This window comes from Pyrgilauda ruficollis, unplaced genomic scaffold, assembly GCF_017590135.1.
Source record: "Pyrgilauda ruficollis isolate IOZ18807 unplaced genomic scaffold, ASM1759013v1 scaffold23, whole genome shotgun sequence".
NCBI classification, from domain to species: Eukaryota; Metazoa; Chordata; class Aves; order Passeriformes; family Passeridae; genus Pyrgilauda; species Pyrgilauda ruficollis.
In genome coordinates, this window is record NW_024522539.1 from 14,108,360 (window position 1) to 14,125,477 (window position 17,118).

At 41.4% G+C, this 17,118-nt stretch overlaps 1 protein-coding gene across 5 annotated transcripts in view; it reads left to right on the forward strand.

Moving 5' to 3' along the window:
• The first annotated feature begins 1,346 nt into the window (after positions 1-1,346).
• The window catches only part of TJP1 (tight junction protein 1), a 69,712-nt gene continuing 53,940 nt past the window's right edge, over positions 1,347-17,118 (forward strand). For all 5 annotated transcript variants that reach the window (XM_041468726.1, XM_041468727.1, XM_041468728.1 and 2 more), the window contains exon 1: positions 1,347-1,505. In XM_041468726.1, the coding sequence (XP_041324660.1) occupies positions 1,473-1,505 (33 nt within the window). In that variant the 5' untranslated portion in view covers positions 1,347-1,472. The remainder of the gene's footprint in view (positions 1,506-17,118) is intronic.

Sequence of the window (17,118 nt, forward strand, 5' to 3'; positions counted from 1 at the left end):
TATCTAGTTCTAAAGAGTAAATTAATCAACATCATAAACTATGGACCGTAGTGATACGGGTAATAAACAGTGTGCCATCTTTTCAGTGGGGTTTGAAGCACTTTAATGGGTGATGCTTCTGGAAGTCGCTTGGTTAATTTATGACTTGGCCCTACAAGGTTTGGGAGTGTGCTCATCTTTCTGTGGCATGAGCCATCTCCAAAGTCAGAACTCCAGCTGCGTTTTCAGACAGCCTCACCGTGCATGGGTTGGGCATCCAACGCCCAAAAGTAAAATAACATCTTTAAAAGCCTTTCCTTTTAAATGGAAAAAAAAAAAATTGCAGTATTTCTGTTAGTGCTTAAGTAAATACTTACTTTGTAAAAGGCACTAAAACCGCTTTGTCTAAAATACTGGGAAAAGTTTATTTTCCAAAGCCACAGGCAGCGGTTCATGGTGCTATAGGAAATGCTAAGGCTATGCAGTCACCACCTTAAAGCAAAGCAAATCTCCCAAGTTGTTTTCTTTCTGTGTCTTTATTGCTTTTATCTCAAGAACAAAATGTACAATTAAGGAACTCGAAAACGAATGTCCCGCCCCTTCAAACAATGGGCAAACGCAAAAGCAGGCTTGAGCCCGCGCTGATCGACATCCCAGTTCTGCGGCCGGCTCCAGGGGGGCGAGAATTCCGTCGCCGTGAGCGCTGCAGGACCGCGTGCTGCGGAGAGCGCAGCCCCGGGCCCGGCGGAGCCCCGCAGCCGCCCGGTCCCGCAGCGCTCGGGGCGGTCCCGGTGCGGGTGCCGGGCCCGGCCTGCTCCGCTGCCCGCGTTCAAACGCCCCCCGCGCTCCCATAGGCTGCGCCGGCCCGGCCGCGCTCGGCCCCCGCCGCCCCGACCATGGCGCGGGGGGAGCCCGGCGGCCAGCGAGCCCCGCGGGCGGCCCCTCACCGCGCCGCGCCCGGCAGAGCCCGCGGGACCGGGACCGGCCGCTCCGCCGCCGCCGCTCCGTCGCCGTCCAGGGGTCCGGGTCCTGCGGCAAAGCGGGGGCAGGCGGCGGGGGGGCGGGTAGTCCCCCCGCGGCGGGATGGGCCGTGCCGGCAGTCGGACATGTCGGTGGCTGCGCGGGGGGAGAGGCACGAGGCGGGCGGGCGGCGCGGCCGCTGAGCGGGCGGGCCCGGGGGCAGCGCGGCCGCTCCCGCGCTCCGTGCCCCGGCGGCGGAACCCGGCCCCGGCGCGCCAGGCACCGAGGGAGAGAGACCACACTTTTATCAAACTTGAGCCTCCGCTCCCCTTCCTCTTTCTTCCTCTCTCCCTCCTCCCCCGTCTCCGCCCCTTCCCTGCCGTCCTCCTCTTCCTCCTCCCCCCCGCGCCCTGGGATGTTTATTCGGGCGGCTGCGTGAGGCGCGGGCGGCGGCGCCGAGTTTCTCTCCCCCGGCCTGAAGAGTTGCAGGCGCGCACACGCTCGCCCGGCTCCGGGGGAGAGAAGGAAACAAAATGTCTGCCAGGGCCGCGGCGGCTTCCACGAAGGTAAGGCTCGGCCCCGGGGCGGCCGCGTTCCCTGCCCGCTCCGATCCTGCGGTACCCCCGGCGCGGTTTTCCCATTGCCCCGCCGAGCCCGCACCGCGGTGGCCGCGGCTTTCCCCCGGCCGGTGCTGAGGGCACGGGCTGGCGCGGACCGAGGAGGTGGGTGAGGCGGGCCGGAGCCTCCCGGCCGCCTTCCCTGCAGAGCTTCCCTCCTGCCTGCCGGGAGGGGCGCGCAGGTGGCCCGCACCCCCCTGGCCCGGGCCGCTGCCCCGCCGGCCGCCCCGGCCCCCGCCCGGCCGCCCACCTGTTGGACGTGCGGGCCTCGGCGGCGGGACGGCTGCGGCAGCCGGGCCCTGCCCCCGGGAGAAGCCCCCGCGCTCCCGCCGGTGCGCTGGCCGTGCCCTTTTGTTCCAGGCTGGAGCCGGGTAGCAATTAGGAAAGGTTCAGCCGGGAGAGTCCAGTACTGCAGGATTTTTTCCTGTGGCCGCTGAATCAGTCGGGGATGATTGTTGCTGACATACGGTAAACAGCTTTGGGGCGGCAGTAATCCGTCAGAAACTTGTGCCGGTCCTCCACCTGATCCGTAGGTGTTGCCGGTGCAGGTGCACGTTGCGGGGTGTGTACTCTGACCTCCCCCGGCGCTGCGCGGCGGTGAGTAATGCCGGGCGGCCCCGGGGTGAGAGGTGGAGCCGGGAACGCTCAACAGGTTATTTCTCCTTCGTGTAAAATTAAAGGTTTGCTTTGAAACTAGTTTGAATTTGAATTTCGGACTAATTTTTAGCTTGTGGCGCCTGAGTAGTTGCTCCGGCTTCAGCGCGACGAGTTCCCGTCGTGTGTGCTCGCTGGCGTTACCGGAGCTCGGCTTAGTGGTGTTTGCTTTCGAGTGAAACTGCGTGGTTTCGGTCTGATGTCACTGGCTGGTATGCACTTACTCACAAGTGGTATTCTACAGGCTGAAGTAAAATGTACACCTTACTGTATTAGTGCCGAAAAACTTGGGTGCTTGAGATACTAAGTAACAAACTCTAGTTGTAAGATACTGTTAGCTGGCGATTTTACCGACTCCGGAGTCTTACTTCTAGAGGTGTGTTCAAGGCAACCTCAGCTTCCAGAGTGGAATTTAAAAAATTTTAAAAATTTATAAGTTAATGTTGACTGCTGAGTTTCATGCCTCGTTTTAAGTAGGCTTCCGGAGGTTTAGTGTTACATTTTAACATATAGACAAACACATTTCAACAATAAACGTTTGTTGTTGGAAGAGTAACTTATTTTGGGTAATATTTCACATTTCTATTATCACCTTGCTATGGAGATAGATAAAACATACTTTTTTATCCCTTTTCAAATGCTTCTATATTAACAGCAAATAGGAGTTGAAGATAAATGTTGTCTTGAATAGTGTTGTGTTAGAGTTCTGCTTTGTGATGGATTGTGAGAAATTGCATCAACTTAAATTTTGCAGATTTTTTTTTGTTGTTGTAGAATTGGGATATAAAATTCTCATTTCTGGCTCAAAATGCTCTCTTAAAATACAGCTATTTTGTGAGGCTGTGGACAAATATTGCCTTTCACACGTACATGTACTGTCTTGAAATGTTTTTCTATTTTTAAATACGGAAGTGCCTTTAAAGTTGCAGAAGTGTACAGAAAGTGTATCTGTTTTGGCTGCGGACTGGTGTACAGACTGGGTTAATTGGAAGTTGTATCTTGCCATAGCAGTTATTTGAAACTCCTCCTGCTCATGGTCATATCACATTGGCCCTTGGAGCTTGCATACATGCATGCAGTATCAGCCAAACTAATTATACTGAAAGGTATGTTAATTTAAGAATGTTGTTGCAAAATATAGTCTCACTGGGGTTTAACTCTTCGCTGGGATGCTTTCAGATTTATGGAAGTCCTGTAATTGAAACAGCATCTCTTTCTCTGGAAAATACCTCATTTTTTAAGTCCTGTGGTTGTCAGAGTAAATCCTTCATCTGTGATAGCTTTTTATCAAAATTATTTATTACCTTTTTGTCTTGATCACAGAAATGTCTTTAAGGACTAGAATCTGATGCATACAGTTTATATGAGTTTCATTGCCAAAACACAGATGATTTCAGTCGATGGATAATGTTAATTGTATTTCAATCATAAGTTCCTGGCCTGCTCTTCATGTACTTTTAATAGTCATAGACTAGGAGATTAAAAAGTATTTTGGAAATACTAGAATATTGTGGGATTTCTGTGTTCACATTCCAGATCCTGTTTCCTTTAGTTACCCCTTTGGACATGGTATCTGGTTTCTCATTTTTGGGGTTGTAAAGCGTTAAATGGTGAATGGTTTTCTCTTAACATTTACTTAATATACTTTTGAGCTCTTTGTCCTTATCCACGGTTACAGACTGGAAAAAACCTAAAAAAAAAAAAGAAGAGAAAGAAATTCTTTTTGATTAGCTGAATAATTCTTATTTGTACATGAGATAATCTTGGCTGCTGTGATTGATTATGTTACACCCTACTATCAACAGTCTTTCACAAACAGTTTCACTGCCTTTCAGTTTTGATTACTTAGCTTTTTCCCCTGCTGTGCTGTATAAGAATGTGCTTTTATTAAGGTGTTATGTGCTTGTTGTAGCTGTTGGTAATATACAATAGAAAATGGTGGAGAAAGGAAGACTTGCTGGAAGTTTAATCTGCCTGTGGCTGCTACTGCAAAATTTAAGGGGCCTAATCTCTTCTGATGTCTTTTTGAACTGTACTAATGGATGCTATGGGAATGACTGTCAGGGTCTTAGTAATGGGATGTAAACTTTCCTTTTGCCTTTAAGTTGGAGATTCAAATATAGTCCACATGGGTTAAAAAACCCAAACAAAAAAAACCCAAAAAAAGTCACCCTGAAGAGCTTTTGAATTGTAAATGTGGGGACAGAACTTAATGAATCCCTGAGCCTTTTGAGTGCTGAACCTGAGTTCTTGAGACTTCCTTCTATTTTTAAATACATTCATGAAATGTATTTCAGTCTTTCACCTCAGTCGTGTAACTAATTGAATTTTGGTTATTTTAACTGGACTTCTAGCTCCAGACATGTATCTGTTAACAGCCCCTTGAATCAGGAGCTGAGAACGGGATTGTGTTAATGGTTCAAGACCTGCTGATTGCAAGGACTCCTTGGTTTTCTGTTTTAGAGGCAATGGCCTGTGGTTTTCATAATTGCAGTTAGTATTGTACCCTAAATCTTACTTGGAAACACCGATGGATTTGTTTCTTGTAGAGCAATATATGTGCAAATGTTTTTGAAGTGGTTTTTAATTGGGTCTGTGAGATAGCTAAGTTTGGAGCAGTATTTTATTTTTCCCATGTAAGTCTGTATGGGGGCACTGTAACATTAGATCAGTTCTTCTTTGGTTGTTTGTGAGATTCTTCAACTGTAACAACAAAGAAATAAATATATAGAAAACATATATGGGAAAGTAACTGAGAATTCAGTTTAACCTAAGGATTTACTTCCTGTATGGGAAAAAGAGCCTTTAAAATACTGCATTTAGTTTTGCTAGTGTTTCTGTAAGTTGTATTTGGAACTTAGGAAATACTAATACTGGTAGGTATTTTTCAAAGAATAATTTATATGAGTAGTTTGTATTTCAGGCTTGGATTTTCTTGAATTCTTTGTTTGAGTTAGGACTATCAGCAATTTCAACTACCAGATGATACCCCATTTTCCAGTATGACTTTGGCTGCAGTGTGAGAGGAGCTGCAAGCTCCACACTGTGTAGGTCATTATGAAGTGTGTGCTGGAGTTTGCTTCTGGTTCAACGTGCAGTGTAAAGATTACTGTAATGTAAACAGAGCTGAAATCTCACGGTGCCTGGCAACTGGCTCCACCTTTATAGAGTGGAAAATCAGTAAGACCTTATCAGTGACCAGCTAGCTAATCTTTGTGTCAGGGAAAAACCTCTAGAAATGGGTTACCGTACATCATAGGTATTCTAAGATGCACATTGTGCTACTGTTTAGGTTCTATGAGAATAGATGCTGGGCTTCTGCCTGTGCTAAAAAAGCTCGAAACATAGTACTTTGAATTTGTTCTTGAAGCCAAGAGTGGTTATTGAGCTTGAATGTATGTCTGTGTTCACACTGCGATGTGCCATTGTTGTCAAAACCTTCTGGGTACTTGTGAAAATACTTGGTTTTTAACTACTCACCATAAGGTACTGAGTTGGAAACAGAACTGTAACTAGTTGACTACTCAAGCTCTGAATTGTGCTAAATATGTTGGGTTTATTGCTTGAAATGCTATGCAAAAGTATTTTCTATCTCAGGTCAAAGCACTAATCTGAAAGCTTTGTATCAAAGTTGAAGTTCTCACCAAGGACTGAAGTGTTCACCCATTTTTTTGCCAACAAGCTTTCAGTGTGAAATAAGATCCTCCTTTCTGTTTTCCTCTCCTGTCCTCTATACCTCGTGGAAAGGCCATGTCTTGTGTACACATTGGAGTGGCAGGGGAAAATCTGATTAGTCACAGTGTGGGGGGAGTAAAGCCGTGTACATGTCCATTTCAAAATTAGTAGTCCCAACATTTGGTTTGTATCACTGTCAAATTCGAAGTGTCAGTTTGAATTAAGGGATAGTATTTGAAACAAATGCTTTTATTGTTTTTGGTATGGGTTAAAAAAGACATTTGTCATTTATATCCCCACAAGTATTTCTGTGTTATCATGGTATAAGTACAACAAAAATTAATATCAAACTATGCCCAGTGTTTTCTCAGGCAAATATATTACTAATGACTTCTTCACTGAATGTACTGATTAAGCAAACAGCCGTAGGGAAGTCTTAAAATGAATTCCATGATTCTGTGCAGTGTATTTATGCTGAGTCCAAAAAGTCCTGAAATGAAAACACTGTCTTGTCTTATAATGATGCTATTTTAGGGCCAGATTATTCAAATATGCGCTGTACAGTCATAAATAGTAGGGGTGCTCTTGTTTCAGGGCTGTGATGTGCTTGAGTGAAGGATCTGAGGAAATGGAGGGACACGTTCAGCTGAATATTTAAGGTCCAGCGTGGATCCCTTGGAGGCTGCAGAGTAACAAGTGCTGCTGAGGCCACAAGTGTGGTGACTTGTCCAGGGACAGTGGTGTCTGCTTGGTTATCCATGGGGTTTTCCTGCTGTAGTGTACTCTTAGACAGCTCCTTAAGCCCCAGGCTCTGTGAACTCTTTGGGCTAGGTGGCTGGGTTGGAGAACTGCCCCAGTGTATGCAGGACTGGGCACTTGGCTTACATTTACTATTCCTGACTCTGTAGGATCTTCAGTAGTTCTTTAGAGGTCTTCCCTGCGTTTGCACATCAGGATTTATTTAGACACTTGGAAAAATCAACTGTATTGTTGGTGCTAAAAATTTAAATATTGGCTGTACATTAAAAAAGTATTTATTTTCTCAAGAGTATTTGGTAATCTCTAATAGGATTCTTATATCTTAATCCATTATAAACAGATGTTCTTCCCTTTTGTTGTGGGGGAGGCAGCCTAAATTCAGTAAGATGACAGTAGTAGGGAGTGCTGCATTGGAGAAGTTCACATTCTTAGGAGAAGCGGGCAAATGTGACCTTTTTGGCCCACATAACTCATCAGAAGGTGTATGGTTAACTTCCCATAGCAGAGGAAGCAACAAGAGAACTTGGTATGGCTCTGATGGCCTTTTTGTCTCCCCACCCCCACATATCCAAAGCACTGATATGCTGAAAATAGAAATTGAGCAAAAGTCGGCAGTTTGTTTGATTTGTAGTTCCCAAGGCTTTTCCCAGTAAGGACTGCACTGCAGAGCAGCCTTCTGTCTTCCTCACATTTGCCTTTTACATTTGACTTCTTCTTAGGAACTTAATTCTAAAATCTTCCCCCACCCCTCCTAAAAAGGCAGTAATTAGTTTTCAACTTGTGATCCTTTGGGACTGTTTGGGCAGTTCCTTGCCTAGTTTGAATGGGGTCCAGTAACAGTGTCTTCCCCTCTGCCCCACTGGGTCAGCAATCACTTTAACAGATGGCCTCCTTCTCTGTATCCAGTTTAAAAATTTTCTTGTAAATATTAAATGGACCTGTTCCAGCTATTTACACTCTGGGCTGGTGACTGTTTCTTAGGATGTATCCAGATGGGAGATAGAATGAGCAAGGTGCTTGGAGACTTGTTAATACACTTCAGAACATATGGTCAAGCGTTTGGACACGGCTCTGGGAGGCGAGTTTGTTCGGCTGCAATAACACCCACTGCCCTTCCCTGCAAACCTTCTTGGGTCTCTTTCTTCTTTCAGCCGTGGTGCTCCTGCAGCAGCATTAATGGCTTAGTTATATTCACCATGAATTCAGTGACACAAAAATTAATAAGAAGTAACTTGTGGCTGCAGAGACGCTGCTCAATTTTTCAAGTTAATTAAAAGGAAGTAATAACCTTAAATTATAACCAGAAGCAGTAGCATAATGAAACAGGAGAGATTGTGAAATTTGAGCAATGATGTAAGTTTTTCTATTACTTAAATTACAGCACTGGTGACGTGACTTTGACAAAGGACTGACCGGGCACATGCTGCTATAAAAAGGTGTATAAAAATATTTTAAAGTTAAAAAAAAAAAACCAAACCAAACCAACAAAAAACCCCAACAAAAAGGTGTAAAAAAATATTTTGAAGTTAAAAAAAAAAAAAAGAAAAAGAAAAAACCAAAACAAATAGTATATACACAGATGCTTTCATCTTCATTGAAAAGATAATAGGTGTAAATTATGTACTTTAAAGATTTATTGGTTTTAATAGAAAGTGACAATTGGAATGACTGTAGCTGTAAAGCTCTAGAAGTAACTTTGAGGTGCTACTTGACAATGTGATATCAATTAATTAGTTAGCTGTAATTTGTATGGAATCAGGATAGTACCTGGGGCTAACTCTGCCAATTACTGTTTATCTGAACAAATTCCAAGACTGTAATAAATACGTAATTCATGTTCATTTTGGATGACTGGCTTCCCCAGAACTGAATCTGGGAGAAGGCCAGATCATATTAACCCTCTCATCACAGGATGGTTGTTTAAAAACTTTTTAATGTTGCCTGACCCAGCATTGTTCCTACATGTTATTTGGAAAAAATGCTCCTTTGCCTATGAATGCCTTCACATGAATTAGTTTCTCAGCACAGTGTTAGGTGAAGGGGTACTGGCTTTTCCTGTAAACCTGGATTCCTGAAATAATTTTTTCAGTGGGTATTAAGATCTTAAAGCCAAGCTTAAAGGCATGGCTTTCTGACAAAGGAACTTGTGTTTCCTTCAGATTTGAAATTAAGTTGTGGAAAGTGATTGGCCATTGCACACAGGATAAACCTCTCTGTTAATAACCCAGCTATGTAAGAATGGAAATTCCTGGAGTGTAATCTCATGAGAGAACTAAATGCACTTGCATTTTGATTGGGTTTTGTTCTCTATGGAAAATGTAGGCTGGATTAATATTCCTAAAGCAGGGAACATTTAGCTAGGAAATACAAGAAAGGTATACAGGTTTACATTAACAATGTTGATGGCTTGAATAAAGAACATGTTTCATCTGAATCAGATAGTGCTGTAGAAGCACTCTGTGGGGTTATTTTTTCCAGTGCTCATGTAGTTTATTGTGGTTTGTTTATTGTTGGTAGTTCAGTGGTAAATCCACCCTAGAACTGCCCTGGAAAGTGCTGAGTTTCAAATGAGGGGATCTGTTGTTTAAATTGTTTGAATACCAATGCTAACATAAAAGGTTTTCTTACTGGTTGTGTTTATTTGCAATCAGTAAATGTCTCTGTCTTGGGAAGGTGTGTAAGGAATAGCAAGGTGCCAGTGGTTGAGAGTTACTGAGATAGTTTCTCTTTTAGAATGACCAAGGGTGTTGGATTTTTGTTTTCTTTCCTGCATGATGAGGGCACCTTTTAAGTCAGTTGCATTATTGGTAATACTAGTATTGTCTTTCTGGCTGTAAACTTAGTTTGGTTTACAGTCATGTGAGATTTATGTCCTGCACTTGAAGCTGTGCTAGCATTGTGGTTTAAACAGGCAGGAGATGCCTTTTAAACATAAATGTGATGTTTCTGCAGCATGTGTTTCGCTAGCCTGAACTTCTGACTGCATTTATTATCTCCATTTAAAAAAAAAATCAACCATGCCTTGAAAGTGCTTTAAACAAAAGTCTGACTGCATTTGTTATCTCCATTTAAAAAAAAAAAATCAACCATGCCTTGAAAGTGCTTTAAACAAAAGCTAGCAATTTCAGAGAAATATTGCATAGCTTTTTCTTTCTACTTTATGATGGAATTAAAATTGAGAATTTTTGCCTTGCTCTTTGTTTTTTCTCCCTCCTGAGTGAATACTTGAATTCACCTCTAGTGAAGCAGTAGAACTGTTTTTAAGTGCTTGGTGGCAGTGGAAGCAGATGGCGCTGGTGTGTGCAGCAAAAGGGCTGCACTGGACAAGGTGAGGGGAGCTGGGGGCTGCCAGGACAGATCCTCCTGTGCAGGGAGCCTTGGGTGGGCCTGGCGGCTGCGTCCTGTGCTTTGGGGCACCACACAAATCAAAGAGTGGGTTGAAATAGTTCTGACTCTGCCAGATCAGGCTGTTGGCAACTGAATGGCAACATTTTTAATCTTGTGAGGTAGATGGACTGGTAGATCTAATTTTGCTTTTCTGTTTCTAGAAAAATCTGTTGTTAAAGTCAATGGCCAGTGCCTCGCTTGGCTATGAGTAAATTGCTTGGGATGTTTATAGCTGGCAACAATAATTTTTCCTTTCTCTGGTAGGAAGTACTGGTTTTCAACTATGAAAGTTGCATTTTGCTTGCTCCACCTTTTAACTTCCAGAACAGGATCTTTTAATTTACTCAATAGTAGTTGCAGTCTTGCTGTATTTAAAAATTAGTTTTGTAGGCAGTATCTTTAAACATTTTGGAACACTTGTTAAGAAATAATTAAAAAAAAAACCTTCAGTGATATTTCTACTTGATAAACTACTATAGATGGTTACAAAACTTTGTCAATAGTTTTCCCTCTATCAGAAGAGCAGACTTTGATGGTTTAATGTATGAAAGTTGCATTTTGCTTGCTCCACCTTTTAACTTCCAGAACAGGATCTTTTAATTTACTCAATAGTAGTGCAGTCTTGATGTATTTAAAAATTAGTTTTGTAGGCAGTATCTTTAAACATTTTGGAACACTTGTTAAGAAATAATTAAAAAAAAAACCTTCAGTGATATTTCTACTTGATAAACTACTATAGATGGTTACAAAACTTTGTCGATAGTTTTCCCTCTATCCGAAGGGCAGACTTTGATGGTTTAATGTTCCTTTTTAAAGTTTGTACGTTATTCTGAGTTTCCTGGATATGCTTACAGTGTAGAGGTTAGTATGTAGCTGACCAAAACATAATACCTAAAATCTGTCTACTGTCCTAGCCCTTCAAGCAGTGTAATTATGTTGCTTCCAAGTGATAAGCCAAGCAATTTACAGATTACTGGAATGCTTGAAAACACTGACCTTTCAGGTCACTCAGAGCACTCCTATTATGCAGAGATTGCTGTGGCACTGTTGTAATGTGCTGGCCTGTCACATGCTGACTAACTTGCAGAAAGCTTTGATGCAGCTGTTTTAAAAATGCTTTTGCTGACTGATAGGCACTTAGGCTACTGCCTGTGAACAAAGCCGGCTCTCATTCCATGCTTTTCGCCCCCATTTTCTATAACAACACTTCTTCCCTGCTGGCTACACACACAGTTATCTGGGCCCAAGTGTTGACTTGTCTCCATTTAAATTGTATTTGTGTTAATTTTCACTTCAAAAATAGTCACGTGTGTGAGAGATGCGGTTTGTGTGGTTTATTCAGAGCTGCTGCGAACGAGCAGCATTGAAAAGTTCATGCGGTGGCTTTAAAGAGTGGGTGGATTAGGGAGAAGAAAGTGTGTGTGTGACTGGGCAGAGCAGGGATTAAACAACAATGGTCCTTTGAGTACAGTACAAAGTCGTTTACTGCAATGTAGCATATATTCTATAGTTTGAGCTCCAATGTCTTTTTTTGAATTGCTGTGAAAAATAAGAAGAATTTGACAAATGTTTCCTTTTAGTGTCTGATGCTTAATGGGTATCACACATAGTGATTATGCCAGTACCTTCTTCGGTATGAAGACACAGGACTAGAACCTGAATAGAGATTAAGCTGACTTGATTTTTTGTTTTACTGTCTTTACTTTTATTTACTTTTATAAATAGTTGTTACATCAGGTAGTGCCTGAATTGCAGAGATCATGGGAAGAGGATAAATAAGTTCAAAAGAATAAAATCTTTAAATCCAGTAGCCTGGTGAGACTTTTAGAAGGATAAATTGTTTTTTATTTCTTCCACAAAACACAGAGAATCCATATTGTCTTTGAAAATAAGGTGCTGGATGTTTGGGGTAGGTGGACTTCTAAATCAAGTCTCTACATGAGAAGCACGATAGCCTATTACCTATGAAGGCAAGTTTAGCAATTCACAATTTAATCTTTGTTCCCAGGGAATATGTGTATATTTAGTATATTCTATTGGTTGCCTGTACCTCAGATTCTAAGGCTGTTAGAGTTCAGTGCATTTGGATAAAAAAACTAAGCATCTCTGTTCTGTTCTACTGAGAGGTGGACAATAGAGGTAACGTCTGATTGATGCAGTATGAATCATGTATGGCATTTGATATAATTCTGAGTTTCTGTTGTGCAGCATGGCATCGTTGTCCCCTTCTTTGGGGGGAGTGTGACATCAGGAATTTACCTGTTTACTGCAATTCCAGTCACTGCAAAATATGTACAACCTGTGCCTAAAATCTCTTGAAGCAGGAGAGTTCTGTGTGCAAGGATAAGCACTGGTGTACTTAAAATTGCCTTTGCTCTTTGACCACGTACTATACAGTGACAATGCACTAAAACATAAATTTCAAGTTGTAAAAGAATGTAAGGTATTTTTCCTGCTATAACAATGCAGTGAAGAGAATAGAATGAGTAATGATTTTACAGCAGGAAACTAACTGAGCAGTGTAGTTACATAGTGTTTTTTTTTTTTTGATATGAACTCTGTACTTCTTGTGGTAATTGGTAGGACAAAAATATTTGGGTTTTGTATATATTTTCATATGTACTTCATAGTTGCACCTCAACTTTTGTAGAAGAAAACATTTTTCACAGCTCAGTTCAACATGTGTTAATCTGGATCAACTTAAATGGCACAGTGAGGCAAAAAGGATGTGTAATTTACATGTGTTGATAACATTACAGTATCTTTGAGAGGATTACATTTCAGAAGAAGTGACTTCTGAAGGTGGACCTGCAAAAATGAGTGGAAAAGATGCAATTAAATCAATACATTCATACAAGAGGTACAGATTTAGATCTTTTCACTGCAGTTCATTTTTTCATGCAGATCATTAGAAGTTGCATGATTGTGAAGATGTGACTGTTATCAGTCAAGCTTTGAAAGCATTCTGGCAGTAACTTTTGTTCTGCTTTTCAGTTCTCACTTTAATGGTAAAATTGTACTACAGCTATCTTGGCTGGAGCTACTCTTTCATGTCTCACCTTTCTGTTTAAGTTTTTCATTGATTTTATCCTCACTTATTTAGTCTTTAGAATTTTTTTCCAAAGAATCCTCTGGGTTGAATGGTTTCTCTGCAATCTGTGGTCTGCTGATAGGTTTTGCCATTGAACTGACTCATCAAACAGATTTGTCTGGTGTCCTGAAGCTAAACTCTTGGTTTCTTACTCATGTAGGGGAATGCTCCTTTGAAAAAACTATTGCTTGCGGAATTTGCAGGTTTGTAGATAACTCAGTTGCTCTTTTCCCCAATAACTCATTCTCAGTGACAGGTGACTTGCTAGTTTTTTGGGACAATAGTTGAATGAACTGAAGCTATAATCTGGGATAAACAGGTAATTCACCACAATTATACAGGCTTTTCAGCAGTTAACCAAGTGCTTACCCAATTTCTTCTCCAGCTGGTTGGATAAGCAGCTAGAATGTCATTCATAGTTTTCCATTTCAAAAAATGTGCTGAGTAAATGAAAAAGACATCTGCCCATTAAGCACAGATGGGAAATACTTGCTAAGAGGTGGATTTGATGGGTAGCATCTCTCAGTAATTATGTATAGACTTTTATTTTTAGTCGTTGTGTTCAGAGTTCCTCTTCTGGAATACTCTGCGTGCTTCTCATCTTCACCATAGCTTGGCTTGCAATCAGGGATTAATCTTGATGAAATGATGATGACTGAGGGAGAGAGCAGCTTCTCATAGGTCTGGCTCTGCTTGAGTTACTGCATAGTTGATTTATTTCAAAGTTGAATTGAAGCCATGAGTTCCACTATTACATTGTGGATGCGTCTTGGTGTAGTGATTAGTTTGGGATTCTTCACTTGGTCTGTCTTATCTGTGCAGAATCAGAACCATGTACTTGAACATAATTAATTTTTCTGTTTCCATTTCTAAAAGGTACCAAACTGACTGCTATAGAAAATAATGTATGATGTCTCTGTATGAGGTTCTTAGGGTTGAGAGTAAAGGTAGTTCTTCAGGTCTGTACAGACAGGAGACCTCCAGCAGTTTAAAGGCAAACCTGAAAATGCCGTGACATTCTCCTTACACTCAACCTGCCAACAGAAAGCTTTTGGTATCATTTACAGTGCTGGTGTGTCTAATTTTCGTTGTCGGACATACATGATGGCTGTCAAACTTCTGCCAGTCTTTATTGGGGTTTATTTGTCACTTTCTCTGATACCTCAGTTATTTATTTTGTTGGTGAGTGCTTGTAGAGTGTGCAGGTTTTTTCTTGTCTCAGTATTGAAAACAAGTCTATAAATGTAACAGACATGCGTTTAAATAAGAACATTGCTTATGGTGTTGTTGGATGATGTTTTTTGTGGACTGGTGTAAATGGTTTAGACTAAGTGTTCTTTTAACTTGCACTGGACTAGACTAATTTTTTTGGTGGTAGGGAAAAGAGCCTCTAAAATGTATTACGGAAAAAATGTAAAGTGTGAACCCCCTAAAAAGTAAAAATGCTTTGCAACTTAGGTTTACCATTCTGTTAGCCTTGTTTAGGCTGAGTTCCATGTGCAAACTTCAGATACTATATTTCTCTGTGTTTTGGTGCTTATCACTTGCTTACATGAGAAGCTCAGATTTCATCATATAAAAAGTGTGTACGCAGTAGCAAAAGAAAATCCAAACTGAAAATCTGCTTGTATTGTATCCTAAAAATAAAGAAAACCTAAAATACTGCTTCTGAAAATTATTTCAAAGTAGTACTGCTGTTTGCAGTTAATTTTACAGATGCAGTCATGTGTTCTATTGTAGGTATGTGGGGCTGTAGGTTATTCGAAATAATGATGTTTAATCTGTTCTATACCTAATGCTTTACTAGCAGCCTTCCCTCCAGTTTGGGGAGAAGAGCAGAAGCTTTGCACTTCTGTGAAGTGTCACTGCCACTGGTCTCAGTCTTTAGGTCTGTTAAGTATGTGCGTCAATAATCTGCACTATTGTTATGGTAAAGCACGTGTTGTCTTTGATCTTCTGAGGGTAAACAGCACTGACTGCTAAGCTGACAATGCACTGTCAAGGAAAATGTTGCCAGTGTGATAAATGCATGCAAACTGATAATTGGTACCTGCTCCTGGAACCTTAGTGTGTTCAATTTGTCAGGACTGGGCAGCTAAAATCCTTAGTTTATTGTAGTCACAAGATATAAAGCAGAGGTGGAATAGGAAAAGAGCTTTTAAGTACTTCAGTTTTTTCCTGTATTGCCTTGTAATAACTTAGTTCCCTAAAAAAAAGTCATGAAGCAATCCTAAAAGTATGTTGCTGGTTTATCCAAGGCCCATATTATCACGAAATTGGCCTTTTGCATCGTTCACTTGCAGATTCCAATATACACCTGATGATTGTGGTGCTGGTGGTAACATCCAAGGGCAAGAGTGTGGTACAAGTGAAGTTCTGCTCTTGAAAGAATTTGTTTAGCTGTGAAATTAAATGACACTGTTTCATGTGCACCTTCCCTCAAGATTCAAGCTGCTGACTCATATAGGACAAGAGTGTGGAAGCCCTTCTGCCACTGATTTTTTTTTTCTTTTTTTTTTTTTGTGGAACAGATTGGAGTGAATGCACAGCAGTGTGAACAAATATTTGCAAAGGGAAAAATACAGTGGGATACAGTGGGATTTCTGTTACCCTTTTTGCTTGCTTCTTCTTGAACTTTTTCATTCTTGAGGTGAATTTGTCTTTTGTCAATTGAAGTCTTAACTTGCTCTAGAATGAGAAACTTAGGTTAACAGATGGGGCAAGACTTAAACGTTTACGCTAGTTATTTCCCTTGGCCTGTAACCTTTTTGTTATTTTCTTAGAATTTATTGCATTCAGTATGTTGAAGTTCAGTAGAGCTGCTTTCTGTAGCACAAAGAATGCTGGGGCAGTCCAGGGGTGAGTTAAAGGCTGTGTAAACTTGAGTGTGTTTTCAGGTTGCAAACTGGAATGTCAGGTTGTAGTTCTGCAGATTCTCCTTCTTGCAGTTTTTAATGTGAAATATAGTCAGAATAACCTTAAAAAAGAGGAATTTGCTCTTGTTTAAGGGCTTTGGCTTTGCCAACTCCATTTTTAAATACGGTTTGAGGTAGCTAGAATATGCAATTCTGTAGAAGCCCAGTGCATATTTTAAAATCCCTTTGGTCATTTCTGCCCTCATAGTTTTCTTGCATACTTGGGAATGTGCATTCCAGAGTGGTGATGAATGGACATGATGTAGTTTTGGTCAAGAATATAATCTTGTATCATTGATACACTTGAAGTTGTGGGAATAGAAGTTAGTGTCATGTGGTTAAAGCTGTTGGTGAGGCAGTTTGTTCCACTGAAATGAGTGTATTTTTAATTACACTGATGTAAATACAAAAGTGGCTTTGTGACCATTTTTACAGTTAACCTTTGGCTTTCTGGGTGTGGCTCTTTTTTCCCCTTAGAAGCGACTGTGTTTTTGGGTCTAATTGGGCTTTTTGTCACCTTAAAACTGAATTGGGAAGTGGAAGGTCAAGTTGGAACTGAAAAGGCAGGCCTTGAAGCTATTTAATCTGAAAGATTGTAATTTTAGGTAATTTAAGATTTCTGGATTTGCATACTGGTTTTTATGTGAAATTCAGTGTCAGTTCATCTACAATGGTGGAAATAATTGTAAGTCTACCAAATGGATTTTCATGAGAGGAGTTGCTTTTGAAGTGTGCTGTTTTGCTTGGTGTGCATAAGGCAGCATGATGCTAGGAAGTTCTGATCTGGTCAATAATTATTGCTCTTGAGCATGTTAGTGAATTCCCTTGTTTCATTCCTGTACTTTGATGTGCAAACAGGAAATAAAAAATCCTAGCCGCATGTCTGTAGGGTGGGATGGGAACCGATGTGATGGTTATGTAAATCTGAATACCTACAGAGGTCAGTTAGAAGCCTCCTGTCCAGTAATTACCCTCTCATTTTTTCCCAGTGACTGTAGCCAATGTCTCTTCTGCCCTCCCTTCGTGAGGGGAGGGAAGGAGACTGGGTTGGCTCATGACTCAGGGAGTCAAATGTCTGGGG